The 22,363-nt window shown below is 38.9% G+C and overlaps 1 protein-coding gene and 1 pseudogene across 1 annotated transcript; both read left to right on the forward strand.

Annotated features, from left to right (window-relative positions):
• Nucleotides 1-307: 307 nt before the first annotated feature.
• LOC137749438 (uncharacterized) lies at nucleotides 308-4,498 on the forward strand. Its single transcript, XM_068489533.1, has one exon. The coding sequence runs from the start codon at nucleotides 461-463 to the stop codon at nucleotides 4,259-4,261; it is 3,801 nt and encodes a 1,266-aa protein (XP_068345634.1). The 5' UTR covers nucleotides 308-460; the 3' UTR covers nucleotides 4,262-4,498.
• A 9,533-nt stretch (nucleotides 4,499-14,031) lies between these two features.
• Nucleotides 14,032-19,968, forward strand: LOC137709043 (pumilio homolog 5-like; annotated as a pseudogene).
• The last annotated feature ends 2,395 nt before the right edge of the window (nucleotides 19,969-22,363 follow it).

Genomic DNA, 22,363 nt, shown 5'->3' on the forward strand with positions numbered 1-22,363 from the left:
ACTTTGACGCAAGAACATGTGTGAGTAACTAACTTGATTTTGTGGTGGCAAGTCGAGATGGTTGAGCAGGGACTCGACTCAAGTGGTAGTCAAAAGTAATCTGATATACGGGAACTTAGACTTTTTCCCATTCCAACTTTCACAACAACTTATTACAACAATAAACTCAGAAACGATAATCTCAAGGATATTCAATCCTTACTCCAACGGATTTGTGCATGTAGGTTTATTTTCTTTTACTGGGCCAAAAAGGAAAACCCAAGCCCATCGCATACCCGAAATGCAAACCCCTAATTTATACTGAGATCCGATCTACGTATGGAATTGGGGAAATCTCCCGAATAAGATTCAAGGTCGGTAAACTCCTGAATTGAGTACCCAAAAACCCTAAATTCCTGAATTAAAATCTCTATCCCAGCTCAGATCCTAGTACCAAATTCTCGATACCAAAACCCTAGTCATGGCTTCCGACGACGAGATAGAGAAGACGCAGGAAGAGAGGAAGAGGATGGAGAAGCAATTGGCCTCCCTCACCTCCGTCACCTTCGACACAGACCTCTACGGCGGCACCGACAAGGGCGCATACGTCTCGTCGATCCCTGTGAACGACGACGATGACAACGCGGAGGCCATGGACAATGAAATTGCTCGGAGGATGGCGGCGTCGTACACGGCCCCCAAGTCGGTGTTGAATGAGAGGCCGAGAGGCGGCGACGCCGATGAGGATTTGGGGTTCAAGAAGCCGCAGAGGATTATCGATCGGGAGGATGATTATCGACAGCGGAGGTTGAACCGTATCATATCGCCTGAGCGGCACGACCCGTTTGCGTCCGGGGAGAAGACTCCGGACCCGTCGGTGAGGACTTATGCCGATGTGATGAGGGAGGAAGCCCTGAAGAGGGAGAAGGATGAGACTCTGAAGCTTATTGCTAAGAAGATGAAGGAGAAAGAGGAGGCGCCGCCGGAAAAGGAGGATAAGCTTGCTGCTGCTGAGGCGGCGCCTCAAAAGAGGAGGAATCGGTGGGACCAGTCTCAGGATGGCGATGGTGGGGGCAAGAAGGCGAAAACGTCGGATTGGGACTTGCCGGATACGACGCCAGGAAAGTGGGATGCGACTCCGACGCCAGGGAGGGTTTCGGATTCGACTCCATCACTGGGGAGGAGGAACCGCTGGGATGAGACACCCACTCCGGGGCGGGTGGCAGATTCAGATGCTACTCCAGCTGGTGCTGTCACTCCTGGTGCCACCCCTGCTGGGATGGCTTGGGATGCGACTCCGAAGCTTCCTGGGATGGCCACACCGACACCGAAACGGCAGAGGTCAAGGTGGGATGAAACCCCTGCCTCAATGGGCAGTGCGACCCCAATGGCTGGGGCAACCCCTGCTGCTGCCTATACACCTGGTGTGACCCCTGTAGGTGGAGTTGAACTTGCTACGCCAACACCCGGGGCTATTAATGTGAGGGGAGCCATTACGCCAGAACAATATAATCTATTGAGGTGGGAGAAGGATATTGAAGAGAGGAATAGACCATTGACTGATGAAGAGCTGGATGCTATGTTTCCTCAAGAAGGGTATAAAGTTTTGGACCCACCGTCTTCTTATGTGCCGATTAGGACTCCAGCGAGGAAGCTTCTGGCTACCCCGACTCCAATGGGGACTCCTATGTATTCTATTCCGGAAGAGAATCGCGGGCAGCAGTTTGATGTGCCTAAGGAGTTGCCTGGTGGGTTACCGTTTATGAAGCCCGAGGACTATCAGTACTTTGGGGCGTTGCTGAATGAAGATGAGGAGGAGGAATTGTCCCCTGATGAGCAGAAAGAGCGGAAGATTATGAAGCTTTTGCTTAAAGTTAAGAATGGAACACCACAGCAGAGAAAGACAGCGTTGAGGCAGCTTACGGATAAGGCTCGTGAGTTTGGTGCTGGCCCCTTGTTTAACCGCATTTTACCTCTGCTTATGCAACCCACTTTGGAAGACCAAGAGAGGCATCTTTTGGTTAAGGTAATTGATCGAGTGCTTTATAAATTGGATGAGTTGGTACGTCCTTATGTGCATAAAATTCTTGTTGTTATTGAACCTTTGTTGATTGATGAAGACTATTATGCGCGTGTTGAAGGGAGAGAAATTATCTCCAATCTTAGTAAAGCAGCTGGTTTGGCTACTATGATTGCAGCCATGCGTCCGGATATTGATAACATTGATGAATATGTTAGGAACACTACTGCCAGAGCTTTTAGTGTTGTTGCTTCTGCGCTTGGTATACCTGCACTGTTGCCATTTTTGAAAGCCGTGTGTCAGAGCAAGAAGTCTTGGCAAGCACGGCACACTGGAATCAAGATTGTTCAGCAGATTGCCATTTTGATCGGGTGTGCTGTACTTCCCCACTTGAGGTCTCTTGTGGAAATTATTGAGAATGGTCTGAGTGATGAAAATCAGAAGGTTCGTACAATTACTGCTTTATCTCTTGCTGCTCTCGCTGAGGCTGCTGCCCCATACGGTATTGAGAGCTTTGACTCTGTGTTGAAGCCATTGTGGAAGGGTATTAGGTCTCACCGTGGAAAGGTTTTGGCTGCCTTCTTGAAGGCAATTGGTTTTATTATTCCCCTTATGGATGCAATGTATGCGAGTTACTATACAAAGGAAGTGATGGTTGTTTTGATTAGAGAGTTCCAGTCTCCCGATGAAGAGATGAAGAAAATTGTGCTCAAAGTTGTCAAACAGTGTGTGAGTACAGAAGGTGTAGAGCCTGAGTATATAAGAAGTGATATTCTTCCTGAGTTCTTCAAAAACTTCTGGGTTAGAAGGATGGCTTTGGATAGGAGAAACTACAGGCAATTGGTGGAAACAACTGTGGAGATAGCAAACAAAGTGGGTGTTGCTGATATAGTTGGGAGAATTGTTGAGGATCTCAAAGATGAGAGTGAACCGTATAGGAGAATGGTTATGGAGACAATCGAGAAGGTGGTTGTGAACTTGGGTGCATCTGACATTGATGCTCGGTTGGAGGAGCTTCTCATTGATGGTATCCTTTATGCTTTCCAGGAGCAGACCAGTGATGATGCAAATGTGATGCTTAATGGATTCGGTGCAGTTGTGAATTCTCTTGGTCTGAGGGTAAAACCTTACCTTCCTCAGATTTGTGGTACCATTAAGTGGCGTTTGAATAACAAGAGTGCAAAGGTCAGACAGCAAGCTGCGGATCTTATTTCGAGAATTGCTGTTGTCATGAAGCAGTGCCAAGAGGAGCAACTGATGGGTCATCTTGGTGTTGTATTGTATGAGTATTTGGGAGAAGAGTATCCAGAAGTTTTGGGATCAATTCTGGGAGCGCTGAAGGCAATTGTGAATGTTATTGGTATGACAAAGATGACTCCTCCTATAAAGGATTTGCTTCCCAGGTTGACACCAATTTTGAAGAATAGGCATGAGAAAGTCCAGGAGAACTGTATTGACCTTGTTGGTCGTATTGCTGATCGTGGTGCTGAGTTTGTTCCCGCAAGGGAGTGGATGAGGATCTGTTTTGAGCTTCTTGAGATGCTCAAGGCTCATAAGAAGGGTATCCGGCGAGCTACAGTGAATACTTTTGGGTACATTGCCAAAGCCATTGGTCCACAAGATGTCCTCGCAACTCTTTTGAACAATCTCAAAGTGCAGGAGCGTCAGAACCGTGTTTGCACCACTGTGGCAATCGCAATAGTAGCTGAAACCTGTTCGCCTTTCACAGTTCTTCCGGCCCTGATGAATGAGTATCGTGTTCCAGAGCTTAATGTGCAGAATGGTGTATTGAAATCCCTTTCGTTCTTGTTTGAGTACATCGGTGAAATGGGAAAGGACTATATCTATGCAGTGACCCCGCTGCTAGAGGATGCCCTCATGGATAGAGATCTGGTTCACAGGCAAACTGCTGCTTCTGCTGTCAAGCACATGGCTCTGGGAGTAGCGGGATTGGGATGCGAGGACGCTTTGGTCCACTTGCTGAACTACGTCTGGCCAAACATATTTGAGACATCCCCGCACGTTATCAACGCGGTCATGGAAGCGATTGAAGGGATGAGAGTGGCGTTAGGTGCTGCGGTTGTGCTCAACTACTGTCTCCAGGGGCTGTTCCATCCTGCTAGGAAGGTTAGAGAGGTGTACTGGAAGATTTACAACTCATTGTATATCGGAGCTCAAGATGCTCTTGTTGCATCGTACCCGATGCTCGAGGATGAGGAACATAACGTATATACCCGGCCCGAGCTAATGATGTTTGTATGAGCGGCTGCTGCTGTGGCCACCGGATTTAGGAATGCAGCTGCTGTTTAGGCTTTACCATGCTTTGCCGATACTTCATAGTTGTTGTATTCTCTTCTAAATCAGTAAAATTGTGGTATTGTTGCTGAAACTCGTTTAAAAAACTCGTTCGATCGCAAGATTTTGCATTCTTTTCGATTTTCTGCGATTGCAGTGCGGTGTCGGAAAAATAATTATTCATAAATATATGTTAAAAATAAAGTGTCATGTCGTTTAGTTGGATAAAAGTATTCGTTCATGTACCTGAGCTTTCGAGTTTGAATCTCGCTTTTTTTTTCTTTTTTTCTTTTTTGTATGAGTAATGGTTTACCTGATGGCCAATGTAAATGAAGAAATAAACTAAAGACGAACTGACTGAACTAAGCCTTAATCCTTACTATTTTAGTTTGAAGTTTATATGATCTAATCTCCACTATATATGTCCTTGAAAATCATCTTAGACAACTTCACCTGTCATCTATAATTTTTTTATACGTCACGTTACTTCCTTCTTTGGATCCTATTGAAGTAGTTTAGCGGTGACCAAATATCATGTGAATAAATCACATTATTTTATTGCAAAACTTTTGGAAAGCAATACCGAATAGTCTTGGAAATTATTTTAAGAATTATAAGTTAGATTTAATTATAATTTTATAATCTTTAATTATCACCCCAGATGTTGCAGATGAAACACTGCCAGAAAATGAACTCTCTTTGTTTAAATTTGCAGGTTGGTGGGAAAGAGTTGGATCTTGTTGAGGTTTGGTGGGTTGGGAATGGGAGAGAGTGAAAGTGAGTAGCAGTGAGTGGAAGAATTTGTTTGATTTTTTAGTGTAAACTAATGTTTTTGCGTCGAAGAATCTGATTAACAGTTGTGCCTCTTTGAAGAATTTGCTTTTTACTTGCGGAAACGTCTGGTTGCTGAGATTGAGGGAAAGAAAAGCAAGAAACTAATTGAGGGTGTAAAATGTTCTAACTTTCAGTATTTTATTCTACAGCATCCTGTTGTGCCTTGGCCCGTTCGTTTGTGCGGAACCAAGATTCAGATTACAACCTCACCAAAATCACACACAGTTAAACAAAATAAAATACAAGAAATAAAGACACAGAGAAATTTACGAGGTTCGGCAAAAAACTGCCTACGTCCCCGGAGAGATATTGCTCTTCACTATGAGAATAACAGTACAAGTATACATGAGTTAAATCGACATAACCCAATCCCATATCCCTTGTACACCCACTCACAGAATTTTCCCAAGAGCCTCACTCTACCCCAATAGTTCTTTCACTAGAGACCTTTCACTCTAGCTCTCTTGATTTCTCGCACCCGTGCCCATGGTAGAGCCAAATGCTCACACCATCTCTTTGGATGCTTTTTTTCTCCATCTCTCTCTTACACAAAGGCATAACCAAATGCCTTAATATAAACAAAAGGCCCCGCCTTCTCTCTCTCCTCTTCTCTCTTTCGGCTCCAATTCTTTGCCTTTGTAAAAGCCACAAATCAAGAGCTAGACATCATAATGATGTCCCCCTTTTTTTCTCCCCAAAACAAGGAAAGATGTTTTCTTTCTTTCTTTAGCCGAAAGGTATTTTGGAGGATAGTCCACTTGGCCACAAACTCCAACACATCCAAACTTGAGGGTGTAAAAAGTAATTTTTCCTAAAATTAGTGTTGAAAACTACAAGACGAGCCACACAAATGGCTAGCTTAGCAAGTGATTTCCATGATGTTATGAAAGTGAATTTGTCATTGACTATATTTATTAATTATCATGTTCTATTCAAAGAAAAAATTACTATTTGAATATTAAGGTTGTTTGCGTAAGATTATAATAGTAAGGTGAAGAAAATCAAAATACAATAATAGTAAACAGAAAGTGAGGATGCTAAACATGAAGGTGACAGTTTTCCTCCTCAAGTAGCCAAGTGGTTGTCCTCTAAAATGGGAAGAGATCCTCTCTAGATCTCTCCCACCAAAGCTACCCAATCCATTAATCTGGGTCATTGAAATTTGATCCAACGGCTACAATTATTATAACTTTTAAAGAGACCTCCTGTTTGTAGCCGTTTGGATCAAATTTCAATAGTCCGGATTAATGGATTGGGTGGATTTGGTGGGAGAGATCCGGAGAGGATCTCTTTCCCTCTAAAATAGCCAAGTGTATGGAGCGGTAAGACGGTGAGAGTATCTCCAATCATGTTTTTTTGAGAGCTCATTTTCGCTTTTTGAATTGATGGCTTTAGCACTTGATCCTACGTCACTTAATGTGTCATTGAGGAATCAAAACCTCTTTTGATTCTGCGTTGCTTGTTGCATCAAGGTTTTTTATTTTAGAAGCAGGATTAGGACTGTGATAGATGATGTATTTTTTTAAATCCTCTTTAAAGTTTAGTTAAAAACTCATTTAGAGAGCCTATTTAAGATGCACTGATAATGATTAAGAATTGTTTGGAGTTTTCAAATAAAAGGTAGTTATGAGTTTTGTGATTTGAATTCTTGGTTCCAACCCTCTTTGATGGAAAAGGATCAAGGATTCTTTTTCCTAGAGATCTCGTGATCGTGACTGTTCATCATACATTATGCGGTCAAAAATCATTTCAAAGTTTAAATTTTAAAATTAAATATAAAAAGTACCTAACAAAAACTGACCGCATAATGTACGATGAATGGTCACGATCACAGAATCCCTAGGAAAAGGATCCGATGAGGATCCTATTCCCTCTTTTATGACAAGTAATTGTTCAAATTTAATAGATTCCTTGCTACTGTTTTTTCTTTGAACTTCATATAAAACACTAAATATGAGCAATGTATTTGTTTATTCTAAAAATAAAAAAGTTAGAAGTTGAATTCTTCTCGTCAATGTAAATGAGAAATTTCTTTATCTTCGAAAAAATCTTGATCATTAGAATGGTTCTCTTCACGCTTTTACATTACATTTACCAAGTGAAATTTATTTGCATATTGTCAGTAATAATTATTAGGGTAAATTACATTTTACCCCCTTAGGTTTGAGTGCAATTACAACCTCATACAACATTTTTAAAACATTTCAATCTCTTACATAAACTTATATTTAGTTGAAATTTCATACATCCGTTAATCAAGTTGTTAGTTTGATTGTTAAGTGATTAGGCGGCAACCTACAGGTCCCACGTTTTTACTAATGTGGCAATCAATAATATGACACAGGATAAAATAGAAAACAAATCTTCTTTTATATATAAAAATATTAATTTAAAAAGAAAAATAATATGTCAAGCAGGTCCCACTCTTCCTCTTCTCTCTCCTTCCTCTCGTATTCTCTCCTTTGCAATAGGAGCAAAATGCAGCACTGCCAGTTAAACTGCTCACCATTTTTTCAGAAAACTGGATGGATAACAAGAAACGAGTTATGGGGAAGAAGAAGAGAGTCGCACTGTTTAGAACAGGAGAGATGGATTTTTGCCAAAACAAAACTTTGGGTTCGAATCAGAAATGTGTAGAAAGGAAGGAGAAATCAAAGGATGAGAGAGAGGTTTTTTTCTGAGTCTTCCTCAATCCCATGTGCTTAGAAAGAGGTTTTGCAGTCCAATAAGGACTGGGTAAAAAGGAAGGGGAAACCGAAGGGTCAAACATGTTTGAACTTTTAATAGAAGGGTCTTAATAGGAAATTGGACCTACTCGGGATTTTTGGATTTCACTTTTAATTGATTTCAAGTTACAACCAACTATGAGAGATATTGGAGATAATGAGGCAATTCAAACGAAGGAGGCAAAGAAGTTGAAGGAGACGAAGAACTAAATTGTCACAATCTGCATATAAAAATTACCAAATTCGTACAACCCAACACACATCTCCTGCATATGGACGGGAAGTCGATGTAACAAACTAACTGGTCAACCATGGCGGTCTCTTCGAACAGGGGGAGAGGGAAGAGAACGCCCTTGTGAATGTAGACGAGCACGGGGTAGTCAAAGAGGGGGAGGTCAGCGAGCGAAGATTGGCGAGGGCGGATGACACACCCGACCTTGATATTCCCCGAACACTAGAGTAGGCACATGCTCGCCAACACCTAAAGGTGTCGAAGCCATATTAGAATGCATGAGAACAAGAAATAAGTAAGACTTATAAATTTAAATATAATTAATATGTAAATGAGGAACTTGTTCAAAGAATACAACTAATCTAGAACACTAAAAAGAAATAATATAAAATTGAATGAATAAAGGAATGGATCCTACATCGAGAGGACTCGAAGATGCCGATGCGGAAGTGTCTTGATGTTGGGATTATACGCCTCGATTCTAAGTCCTGAGGGGGGCGCAAAATAAACATAAGTGGACCAAGTTGATATATATATATATATATAATACTGAAATAGTTATCAACATACTAACACCCAAAGTTTTATGAAATGGCGCAAAATAAATATGAGTGAACCAAGTTGATATATATAATACTGAAATAGTTATCAACATACTAACACCCAAAGTTTTATGAAAACTAATAGCATAATATGTAATAGGTCTTCTGAAAACCCTAGCATGCCATAAAACCTTTCATAAAACATATCTCGTATATAGTGTGCTAACTAGCGGTATCATAATCGACCCGAAAGCCCCTACATCACTTGACCCGAAGGCCAATATAAATATCTTCATTCGACCCGTAGGCCCCAACATCACCTGACCCAAAGGCCAATATATAAATCTTCATTCGACCCGTAGGCCCTTACATCATCTGACCGAAGCCAATATAAGTATCGTCGTTCGTAGCCAGAACAGTGACCACTAAATACACACAAAACATTGAACATACTCTTTCCAAACATAAGTACATATATCTCAAAATCATCTTCATAGCATATAGTCATCCATCATATATACTATAAAGAAGTGTGAAGAAAACATGTTCATATATATATTATATAGTCATCCATCATATATACTACAAAGAAGTGTGAAGAAAACATCTTCATAGCATATACTTTATTGAACTTATATAGTCATCCATCATATATACTACAAAGAACATAAGTTCAATAAAGTATGGTATTCCAAAATATTCGCAGTAAAGCATGATAATCATAAAGTGTAAATCTAATTTACTCATAAAACGTAACCATTAAATCATGTTTTTCATGTATGCATTTCTACTATTAAAGCATGCATTTTGGAAAGGGTCCACTCACAGATACTTCGTTGCCGAAGAGCCACTCAAACTAGTGAAGACGGAAACGCCACAAATAATTGCCCCTAAGCACATAAAGGGTCCATTTAATAAAACTATACTAAAATGATTGAATTTGGGAAAACAGACATCGAAAACGAACTCGGGACGTCGAATTTAGCCTAGGAGAGGTCCCTGACGAAAACTCAAAAAAAGTCAAAAAGTCAACGTTGACTGTTGACCTGGTCAATGGCCAGACCGGGTTGGGTCAACCGGGTTTGGGGCTTAGGGTTGGATCGGGTTGGCTTAGGGGGTTTTGGGTTTAGGGCTTAAGATTGATAGGCCTAAGGCCCGACTTCTATACGGCCCAAGGGCCTTATTCAAAGGGTTTAGGGTTTAGAGCTTAAGGCCCAACCCAAGAATTGGGCCAAAGGCCCGTGCCACACTCGGCCCAAAGGCCTAATTAAAAGGGTTTTGGGCTTTAAAGCTCACAGGCCGAAGCCTTTTGGTCTTGGGCTAAGGGTTTAGGCCCAAAGGCCTAATTAAAAGGGTTTTGGGTTTTAAAGCTTAGAGGTCAAAACCCTTTGGTCTTGGGCTAAGGGTTTAGGCCCAAAGGCCTTAGGTCTTTGTTTCTCGCTGGGGAAGAAGGCTGTCGTTTGGTCACCTTAACCTACTATCTACCTATGAAATTGAAGGTAGAGGTGAGAAGGAGAAGTTGGTACCTGAGATTCGCCATGAATCGACGGGAGATGGCCGGACCCGAGCTTGCACACCCACGGTTCACCTGACCTGGGTTGGGTGTCCTCTGGGTGCTCCGGAGCTTCACCGAGAAGAGGGAGAGGAATGAGAAGTCCTCGCGAGGGTGATGGTGGTGGTACCGTAGCCGATGAGCCTCTTTAGGTGTGTGTGGGTGTGGGTTGGGTGTCGCCGGGTTTGGGAGAAGGAAAGAGAGAGAGAGAGAGAGAGAGAAAGAAAGTGTGTGTGTGTGTGTGTGTGAAGTTCTGTGAGAAAGAGAAGAGTGAAAGCTGAGAGAGGGTTCGGGGGAGAGAAAGGAAATGGGGAGGAGAAGCTGCCATGTGGCAGGCATGGGAGAGAGGAACCGGGGACAGAAAATCAGGGGTGGGCCCTCTTGGGCACACCATTTAATGTCTAAAACAACCCCTTTCAAAAATGTCTTTCCCACTCCAAGTGAAGTTACCATAAAGCCCCTTCGTTCCTTAAAAATCGGGATGGGTTCTTACAGCGGAGGTCAGGGATGACGATGAAATTGATGAATTGAAGGGGGTGGGGCTCACTCATTTTGGATTTATTTAAATAATTAAATCTTTATTTGTTTTATGTGTTTTATATTCACAAATTTGACTGACACGTCATCAATTAATAGTGTGCTTAACAAAAATTTTAACGGAAGTATGCAATTGTAACAAATGTCAAGTAAATGTATGAAGTTGAAACATTTTAAAGATGTTGTATGAGGTTGCAATTAGCCTCATAACTGAGGATGTAAAATATAATTTACCCAAATTATCAGTGTTCTAAAAAACACCCTAGGCGCTAGGCGCCTTGGAACTGAGGCGATTTTGTACAAAACGATTGGAAAAATCGAGGTGGCTCTAGGCGGCTGGGTGGTTTTTTTTTTTTTTTTTTTTTTTTGTGAAATTTGTTTAAAGTTTATGTTCTAATTATACCTTCAATTTTTGTTAATTTTATAGAATATATGTGTTGTGTATCAACTTAAATTCCGGGATGCTACATTACTAAATTTCCTTATTTTCCTCCTATTTTCCATTTTATGTTGTTTTAAATTGTGAACTTGTTGTACACAATTTAGAACCTTGCTAATTATTATTATAACTATATATCGGGTATTTAGAACCTTGCTAATTATTATTATAACTATATATAATATGAGCGTCCTAATAATGTTAGTTAACTTAAAACGATCAGATCTTATACTAAAATTAAGTTTATTTGCAAGCAACATAGGCAAGGAATAACAAAAGCATTGATGCTCCAAGTCTCATAGCTAGTAAATTTTGTATCAACTCCTGGAGAAATGGCGTGGAGCTTTTCAAGAAAGTTGAATCAAAATCCAAGTAAATACCCAACAAATTTTGGGCATTCCTTGACACATTCAAATACATCCAAACACTCCCTTGAGTTGAGCCTTTGAAATGTCAACAACAACCAGGCTGCCACTTGTTTACTTGCACAAACGATGACTCGCCACGTGTCGTTTGGACGAAATTACTCCTATGCTCAGTATCTAAATTAGGACATTAATTAATTTATTAAATGCCAAATTCCATGGGCATTTATGTCATTTAAATACATAACCAGATTTAACTCTTTTTAGTTTAGTAACATAAAAAAATTAATTATTACCGGATGGTCCAGTAATTGAGAACAAATTTCAAGCTTTTATTTCACATAGCATATTTCTGGGTTGATTTAATCATGCAATGCTAATCAAGAAATGCTAAAATACTTCTGTCAATCTTCTTAGTTCCTATAAGAGTGAACTGTCGTGGAAGTCTCCAGCCAATTTCTTCTTCTTCTTAGCTCCTAAAATACTCTCTCTGCTTCTTCTCAAGTCTCAGGCAATTTCTGTGCAAAGACTTTCTCTCTCCTCAACTTTCTCTCTGTTCAAACTTCCCCCACTCAGCAATTCCAGAGCTCTGCAGAAAGACTTGGGCTTTGGGTTTTGTCCTTTCAAAGTTTCAGACTCTGAAGAATTGCTGCTGCCATTCCCTGGTGAGACATTTCAATCTTTTTTCTGATCAAAATTTTAGTATTAATTCTCAAGGTTTTGCATTCCCTGCTTCTTTCTCATGGTCCTTATACTAAAAAATGTGCAAGTTTGTATTGTTCTGATGGATTATACTATTGGGAACTTGGTTACTTTTATTTTTTGATATATTTTTGTTGGGTTTGTTGTTTTTTGGAAAATTATTCAAAATCTATGTATATAGGGTGTTAAATGAGTATATGAATAATGGGTTGAATTTCGCTTTCAAAAGGATTGTTACAAGTTTTGTGTCAATTTGGCTGTGATACTAAGATTACTTCATGGAACAGTGTAATTGTTGTGGCATGCGAATGTCAAATTTTTCTTACTTTGATTTCGGAAAGAAATGCGCTTAACTGTAGTGCTGTATAATGAAGTTAGCATCCTTATAGGTTGGAAAGCTGAAACAGGAGTGGTGTACTTTATTAGAGTGGAAAAATATGCATAGCTGATAATGTAAGCCATATGAACAATCACTTCGGCCATACTTAATCGAGTGTAATTGGTTATTGACCATTGACCACGGTTGGGTGATTCAAACAAATACATGAATTGTATGCAGCAGAAAGCATTTAAATGAGAAGTAGTATAATATATCTGAATATGGACTGTACACAACGGTTTCCATTCGTTAAGTTGGTTTTTTTAATATAAGAAATGGTTCTGCAGATAACATCATTCTTGCACGAATAAAGTGTATATTTATCCTCATTCCTGTAAGACAGTGTGAGTAGAACATTCATGCTACTTGAGATGCTAATTAAATTTGCTGGTACTCGGTAGATGTATACTTTAGTACTTTGACTCATATACTCTGTGGTCAAGAAATTGGTAGCTTAATATAGGCTCGAAACACAATTGAATTATGTTAGGTGGTCAAATTTTTTAAGGAACCAAAATATAACCAAGTTTCTCAAATAGACCTAGACTAATGTTCTGGTCAAAACATTGGCAATTAAGTGTTATATTGGGTGGAAGTTCATTCATTGGCTGGGAGTCTTACAATTTGAAAATGCCCGAATGTAAAAGGATTTACCTATATTTCAATACCCTTGGTGCTTGTTTTCCATTTTGATGGATTGGTTACTGTTTGCGTATTAGGTATGTGAATAGTTTTTCATAAGATACGTGGACACCTATTTCTGCATTTGTTGTAGGTTTTCTCTATGGGGTCTGTTCTGTAAGTTAGCAATGCAGAACTAGTTTATTCTTTGCAGAATGGATTTCAAAACACATTTTGCATTATAATCTCTATGACCATGTGTACAGAAGTGACATGGTGTGCAGAATTCATACAAACTATGTTCTAATCAAGGTTCTAAAAGACGCTAAGCGCTAGTCAGGAGGTGGGCTGAGGCCTGCCGCCTAGGCGGGGCCTAGGCAGATTTAAGTAAATTAGTTATATATCATATAAATAAATGCCTGGTAATTGCATTGGGATACATAAATTGCAAAATAGAATGACATAGATTATAAAGTTTTAGAACATAACGCAAAATGAAAGTTATCTATTTTCTGTCTAAGCGAGATTTTCAATCTAGGTAGGTGCCAAAGCGGATTTGGACAGGCTAGGCGGGTGTCTAAGCAGGTCTAGGCGTCCTTTCTTAATTTTCAAACGCCTACGAATTAATCGAGGTGGTGGCCAGCCGCCTAGAGCCTAGGCGGGGATTTTTAGATAGTGGTTCCAATGCAGGGGCTTCTTGTTACGACTGCATTATTTAGTTTGTGTGTGTGTTCTACCTGCTTGGATCATATTTTTTTACTTGCAGTTGTGGACTGTTGAAAGGAGCATAACATGGCTTGGATATGCCACCAAATTGTTTTTGAAGGTAATTGCTGATACATAAAAACAAGCATTATTCTGGTAGGATGGCAACCAAGGGTCTCATGACAATGGTAGAAAGCAGCAGGGAAATGAAGTGGCCCCCATCTAAGGATTCTGCAACATTTGGATCTCCACTGAGAAGTATGACAGCAGAGGAGTCGGGCTTCATTTCGAAGGGGCATGGCTTTAAGAGAGATAGAGCTGAACTTATACCTAATAGAAGTGGCAGTGCTCCACCAAGTATGGAAGGTTCCATTTCCGCTATTGAAAACCTGTTATGTCAACAGAACTCCAGCATGAAAACAAGCTTGACTAATCTAAACAATGTTGTAGATAGTGTTGAGAATGAGGAAAAACTGAGTTCAGACCCTGCTCATTTGGCATACTATTTATCGAATATGAACTTGAATGCAAGGCCACCTCCACCACTTATAGTACGGGAGAATCATCATGTGGTCCGCCATAGTGGTGGTCTAGGAACCAAATGGAGATCGACTTCTTTAGATGACAGTGCCAGTGGGTCCTTACATCTTTCCCAAGGTTCTCTTTCTACTCTTCAGGAGGACCCTAATGATGCGAGTTCATCCAGAAAATCTCAAGATAACTTGGCAGAAGATAGTGTTGCAGTAATGCCTGTCAAGGACACGGCTTCTTTGGCAAGTTATAATAAGAGTTTAGTGGATCTAATACAGGTAGGAGTTAAAGTAAGTGGTTTAGTATGTATAAATTTTATTAAAAAATTAATGTCTTACTTATGCTAAACCATGTTTAAATCCTCTTTTGTTTATTTTAATATTTTCTTCATGCATTTAACTATAACATATGACTACTACATTTGGAATCATGGATTCATGATTAACCATGCAGTTCAGAATTTCTTAGCTCTTTTGGCCAGCAAGTGGTTTACGAGGTTTTCATTTAATGTAGCAGCTATAATTTTCTAGTTTGTGTTGCCGTGTATTTATAAGTTTTATTTTCTTGGTGGTTTGTTTTAGCAAGACTTCCCTCGGACTCCATCTCCTGTATATAATCACTCTCTCTCATCAAGTCTTGGAACAACAGATGAACTAATTGATAGTGATGCACATTCTCTTTCACCAAATGCTTCTTCTCTCGACAAGTCAAAATTACCAGAACCAAATTCAAACTCTATCAATGATTGTCCAGATACAAGTGCCTCGTACGCGCTTGCTCTTGGGTTCATACCAAATGATGTTCCTTTGCCAACCTCCTCCCCAAGTGCTCAACAATGTCAACCTGATGATGGTATAGGGAACCTACAGATAGATGAATCTAATATTGGGCATGATGGGTCGAGGAACAATGCATCGATTAATGGTGACCTAGGGTTGGATCTTTCTAGTGCGAGAGCATCAATAGTTGACATCAACAATAACAAGCAACAAGAACAATCTTATAGGAGGTATGTACCACAACACAATTTGTCTACACAACAAGGTGTTCCATATCAACTACAGGGGTTCCAGGCACAATTAGTTTCACAAGGCATGAATTATTTGCAAAGTGGAATGCAAAATCTTCCCCATAGCTACCCAAAATTCTCTTTTATTGAGACACAACCATCATTGCACTCACTTGGAGTCACACATGCCTTGTATAGTACACCAACACCATATATGACTTCAGGAAATCCATTCTACCCGAATTATGAATCGTCTGGTGTATTTCCTCCACAATATAGTATGGGCGAATATGCTTTAGGTTCTACTTTTCTTCCTTCATATATGCCTGGGTACACTTTTCATGGTTCATTTTCAATGCCTTTTGATGCTTCTTTGGGGCCAAGATTTAGTGGTCAAACTGTTGATGTTTCGAGAAGGGAGAGAATTCCCCATGACGGTGATATGCAACACCCTAGTAGATTCTATGGGCAATATGGGCCAATGCTCCAGCCACCTTTTGTGGATCCCCTTTATACACAGTACTATGCTCGTTCTTTGGAGGATTCATATAGTGTTTCAATTCAATATGGTTACTTGCCATCAAGGGGCCAACTTTCGCAACAAGAATTAAATGCTAGTGCTTATACGGGTGGCCCAAAATTCCACTCTTCAACTAATGGTAATCAGGGTATTCCAAGTCCAAGAAATGTGGGAATCAATGGTAGTGATTATTATGGACTTCCTTCTGGCATGGGTGTAATGACACAGTTTCCAGCCTCACCTCTTGGTAGTCCAATATTGCCATCATCTCCAATGGGCAGAACGAATCATTTTGGTCGGAAATATGAATTGAGGACTCCTCAAGGTTCTGTTAGTGGAGTATATTCTGGGTGGCAAAGGCAGAGAAGCTCCATCTTGATTGATCCTAGAAGACACTCTTTACTTGAAGAACTGAAATCTAGTAATCCCCATAAATTTGAACTTTCCGATATAGCTGAGCGCATTGTTGATTTCAGGTATTGCTTGCTCCATGTTTGTTTTTCCTTTACTTGTACATAACGTGATCGTGGTTATAATATTAGTTATAATTTTTTAATATTCATATATAACTTCAGTGTCGATCAACATGGGAGTCGATTTATTCAACAGAAGCTAGAATACAGCAGTGCTGAAGACAAGGTATCTGTTTTCAAAGAGATTCTTCCAAGTGCTTCAAAATTAATGACGGATGTATTTGGAAATTATGTTATTCAAAAGGTATGATTTCATAATTTGTGTCGGCTTAATTGCATTTTTGTTGCATCACCTATCATCTTTATGGACTTTTGAATTATGTGGATGGCCTATTAAAATTGTATGATTCTTATATTTTTATGTTACAGTTTTTTGAATATGGGACTCCTGAGCAGAAAAAGGAGCTTGCAGATCAACTTGCTGGGCAAATGTTGCCTTTAAGTTTGCAGATGTATGGTTGTTGTGTAATCCAGAAGGTATGCTAAAACTTGATGTTTTCAAAATAAATATGTTGTTATAAGTCCGATGAGCAGGCTATTTTCTGCTTATGAGATTTTTACCAAGGGATGTGTTATTTATAGAAAGTTTTATACTGCAAGTGTTGATGGGGTTGGTTGGAGAGAAGCGCAGAAGATAAACTTCAGGAGTTATTTCAAAAACCCTTTGCTGTGTAAACAATGAACAGTACTCTATACGGATGTGGAGGGAGCATCTCTTTATGAGTCTGGGAAAAGTTGTCTTTATGCTTTATATTATCCGAATCTTTTCTTCTTACATCTATGCTTGATGTTTCTTTTAGGCTCTCGAAGTTATTGAGCTTGACCAGAAAATACAACTTGTGCATGAGCTTGATGGACATGTTATGATATGTGTACGAGATCAAAATGGAAATTATGTAATACAGAAGTGTATAGAATGCATTCCCACAGAGAAAATTGGATTTATCATTTCTGCTTTTCAAGGACATGTTGCTGCACTTTCTACTCATCCCTATGGCTGTCGTGTCATACAGGTATAGCACATAGTATTCCATTATGAAGTCACCAATTAGATTTGTGGATCAGATTTTGAAACATTACACTTTAACTTGCTAGAGAGTTTTGGAGCATTGTTCGGATGACCTTCAAAGTCAATGTATAGTTGATGAGATCTTGGAATCTGCTTATGATCTAGCTCAAGATCAGTATGGCAATTATGTTACCCAGGTTGGTTTCTACTTTGTACTTGTGCTATCTGTTGATTCTTTATTTAGAACACAGTAACTATTTGATTCGTCAGTTCTTTTGTTTGCTAAGAGAGAGGTTCGACAAATACCCTAAACCCTAATTTGATTGTCTTTCCTGTTAAGTATTATTCTTAATTTTCTTTATGTTCTCTTAGCACCTGGAAAATGACTTCACTGCTCTAGAATTCTAAAAATGCTACCAGGTGGTAAAATTCTTGAACAGTATCACCCAGCCGAAATGGCTTTTCTTGATTGAAATAACTCTTGGAACAATATCGCAATTATACATTTCTTTCAAATGTCGGCAATGGTTTAAGGGTAAAGGCTAATTGGTTCTTAGTTAGGTCAATGGTTATTATAATTATATTAAAGTCAAACCAAATATGTCATGTGGTGTCTCTCCAATCAAGAGAGGAGAAAAATGTGGTGCTGGAGTCTTTATTGATAAAATTTGAAGTTAAAGACTCATTTTTGAAGAATGGACTTCTCGAAGACTGGCTTGTCCACTTCATCTTATGATGATAGAGTTAGCTTAAAGTAAGTTGTAGAAAAATGAGGTTATGACAGGTTAGTAACAGCAATTCATTGAAGCATAAAAATAGTTGAGAGATTCTTGTTGGACGATGAGAAGAAATCTGTAAATGTAGTTCATGGTGTTCTAGCTAATGGTTATAGGTGATGGTTCCTTTAGTTTTTAATTTACATTTTTCTTCGTCATGTGTCCTTACATTGCCTATGTTTCTATTATTTCTAATTGAATGTAATAAAAAGATGGAACAACATACTGCTTGCAGCATGTTCTGGAACGGGGAAAACCCAATGAAAGAAGCCAAATTATCAGCAAGTTGGTTGGGAAGATTGTACAATTGAGTCAGCATAAATATGCATCAAATGTTGTTGAGAAGGGTCTGGAGTATGGTGATACTGCTGAGCGGGAGCTCTTGATTGAGGAAATCATTGGACAAATGGAAGAAAACTGTGACATCCCACATCGCCCAGGGGAGTGATCGTTATATGTATATTCCCATCCCTACCAAGCACGAGGCCTTTTGGGAGCTCACTGGCTTCGGGTTCCATGGGAACTCCGAAGTTAAGCGAGTAGCGCACGAGAGCACTCCCAGGATGGGTGACCCATTGGGAAGTTCTCTTGTGAGTTCCCAAAAACAAAACCGTGAGGGCGTGGTCGGGGCCCAAAGCGGACAATATCGTGCTACGGTGGTGGAGCGGGCCCGGGAAGTGGTCTTCCCCGGGCCGGGATGTGATAAAAACGATATCCTATTGGTAAGTGAAGCAAAAATGAATATGATAGGCTATCCCCTGTATTAAGGTTTTTTATTCTCCATTAATTTTAATTGCCCATCAACATTAGATATCTGTTTGATAGGAAGGTTTGGCTCAAAGGGAGCATAATAATTATGGTTAGACACCTGAGCCAATTAGGAAACATCTGGTTGTGCATTTCGGCATTTAGTTAGAAATATCAAATTTTATTTACAAGTTGAGCTGAAGACTTCATTTCCATGTGAGTAGATTTCATTTGGTTCCAAAAAGTTTTCAAACACACTTTGATATTTTAATAGCATGAGTATTGTGGATTCTGCTTGACTCTTGGGGACCATGCGGAGTTTGAAAGTGTAGATATTGAATGCTGCATAATGCTGGTTTTATGTTTTCTGTATATTGAGTTTCGTCGTTTTTTTTTTTTTTTTTTTTTATATTCCAGTCAATGATGAAGGACCAATTTGCCAATTATGTGGTTCAGAAGGTTCTTGAAACAAGCAATGATAGACAGCGGGAAATACTGCTCAAACTTATAAGAGTTCATATTGATACTCTGAAGAAATATACTTATGGGAAACATATAGTTGTTCGTTTTCAACAGCTATCCGGTGAAGGTTTGTCAATTTCCCGTTTGCGATTTGTGCACATGATTATGAGCATTGACTATTTGTTTCCCATTTTATCTGCATCTTATAGAAGACTGGTTGTCTCTCATATGGCTTCTTAATCTAGCATTGTCTGTTGGAAACATGGTCTCAGGCTATGCAATTGTTACATGAGCTTAATGGATTTATATATATATATTTTTTGTTTATACAGATTATCCTAGTTGGATGTTAAACTTTTACCCATTAATATGCAGATGTCCAAACCTCAGAAGCTAAGGGGGTATAGAAAGGGAGAAGCGTTAACAGAGGATCCATTTGGCTCGCTGGGCTCTCCAGTTTTTCCGATCCCTCTATTTGGCTTGAAGGTTTTGCTTGAGGAGTGCGGCAGTTAACAGAAGGCAGAAGCGTTACGTATTCTTTTCAAGAACGACACCTTTTACAAGAAATTCTAAGAATACAGAAACGACGGCGTTGATTGATGAAAACTCAATGCCGATGCTCAAACTGATGGTCTTTAAGTCTCCTAGTTTTCGTTATTGTTGAAAAGTTTATAAAATATGCGATTCTTGAAAGAGGGGTAGACATTTGCTAGTTTTATAGAAAACTATCTACAAGAAATACAGGACAACTAATACGTCTTCTTTGCTAGAAGAATAGCCGGATGATTGGAGCTGCCGTGATGTATTTTCTGATTGTACATTTATGTATATTCGGGTAAACATATATGTAAAGCAATGCAAGGATCCATGCAGGGCTGAAGGCCGGCGTAGATATTATGTTATTGTTATAGCGTAGTCAGCGCATATGAATTTGGGACGACAATATGATGTAAAAAGTTATATCTACAGGGTATGTTTCATTATGCAACTTATGTTTGTGTTTTTGTGTGTTACTCAAAGCACTGCTGCCTCCAAACCCAACTTTCTCGCCACTTCCGCCGCCTCCCTTGCCGGCAGTGGCGAACCACAGAAGGGACCGGCGTTGGCCATGTCCCCTGAAATTCTTTTGAGTTGGTGCTCTAGTTATATAAGCCAATCCATAAGAATTTTACAAACGCGGCGCCTCCAGAAGTTTAAGTAGTTTTAAAATGTTAGTTTTATTTCCAAATGTTTGCTGGTATAACAAAATTAACACCCAACTGCACAACTTTAAAAGAACAAATATGCATTTTGTCTATGAATTTATATTGTTAATTTAGATTTTTTTTTTTTAATAGATGAGATTTAATATTGTAGAAAATTTTCATTTCTATGTTTACTATGTATATTCATAACTTAGCTACTATCTGAACAAAAATAGTTTTCAATTTTAATTTCAAACTTAAAACAGCTTTCTGAAATTTAAATTTCTCCTTCAACGGAATTACAATTGTGCTCACTCTTAGATTATATGGTTTCAAACCTTGGATTAAAGCTTTTGTTTTTGTAGTTTAGTGGATTTGAACTACGATGTTTTTGCTTTATTATTACTAGAAGATAAGCACACACTGAACAATTTCTTTTTTTGATTAAGGAGTGTGATTAGTTTTTAAAATTTTAAAAAAGAGTATGAGACAATGATAACGGAATCTCTTAATAAGAGCATATTTTTCTTAATATTACATAATTACCATTTTGCCCTCTTTATGTAAATATTGTGTATCAAAAGTGAGGGTAAAATGAGAAAAACGGGGATATTCTTAATATTACATAATTACCATTTTATCCTCTTTATGTAAATATTGTGTATCAAAAGTGAGGGTAAAATACGAAAAATGGGATCAAAAGGTACAAAATTGGAAAAAAAGTGGCAAAAAGTTGATAAGGAGGGCTTTCTTAATATATAGTATAGAAGCAATAAAATTGAAATTGAAAGTTTTGTTTTTTGTGCTTATTGGCTTGATCTCTTGGATGCTTTTTGTTGGACTTCTCCTTCACATGTAATTTATTTTTTTATTTAAAATAAAAAAGGATAAGTTGGTGGCTTCGACACGTCAGTTCATCCTTCTTTTTGCAAGAATTATGTAACTTTGATTTGATTCTTTTAGAATCTGTGTTAAGTACATTGATTGATCAAGATTTTGCTTTTGAATTCTTGGATTAGTTTTTTTTCATTTTATTTTTTTAGTACAACAATATATAAACTAAAGGGAGGAGGAATTGGGCTAAGCCACACAATGGGCAACTTAATTTGGTATCGAATTCGCTATCCACAAGATTTGAACCAGACCATGGTACTAAGTGGCTAGTTTTTTAAAGGGTAAATTACAAAAAAAACTACCTTAACTATTGGGTCATTAACAGTTTCATACCTCATCTTTAAAAAGTTTCAATGTCATACATTTACTTACGAATTTGTTGCAATGTTTTACCCCCGTTACGTTGTCTGTCAATTCCTCTGTTATATGCTGACGTGGCTTTTGCTGTGTCCCACCCTCCATATGTGAACTTTCACATTGGTTTCTGATACACGTGGATCATCTAAAAGGATGACACGTGTATATTACAAAAAAAAAAAAAATTAAAAATTAAAAAAAAATATTTTTTTTAAATAACCAAAAAAATTTGTTTTTTTAAATTTCCCTCGTGAAGCGTGCAATTCGAATTGAAGTCTAAAGCCCCAACCGTGCAATTCCATTCCATTTCTTCATTTCAGTTCCCAAATCAAAGAACCCCAACCCTAATTTCATATCACTCACCCCAAATCGCCGCCCAACTCGCGATTAATAGTTCATTCAGCGAAAACCCTAAGTTCGTCTTGTCGTCACCTACCTTCCGTTTGTTCATTTTTGTTGAAAACCCTAAGTTC

This window comes from Pyrus communis, chromosome 11 (assembly GCF_963583255.1).
Source record: "Pyrus communis chromosome 11, drPyrComm1.1, whole genome shotgun sequence".
Classification (NCBI taxonomy): Eukaryota; Viridiplantae; Streptophyta; class Magnoliopsida; order Rosales; family Rosaceae; genus Pyrus; species Pyrus communis.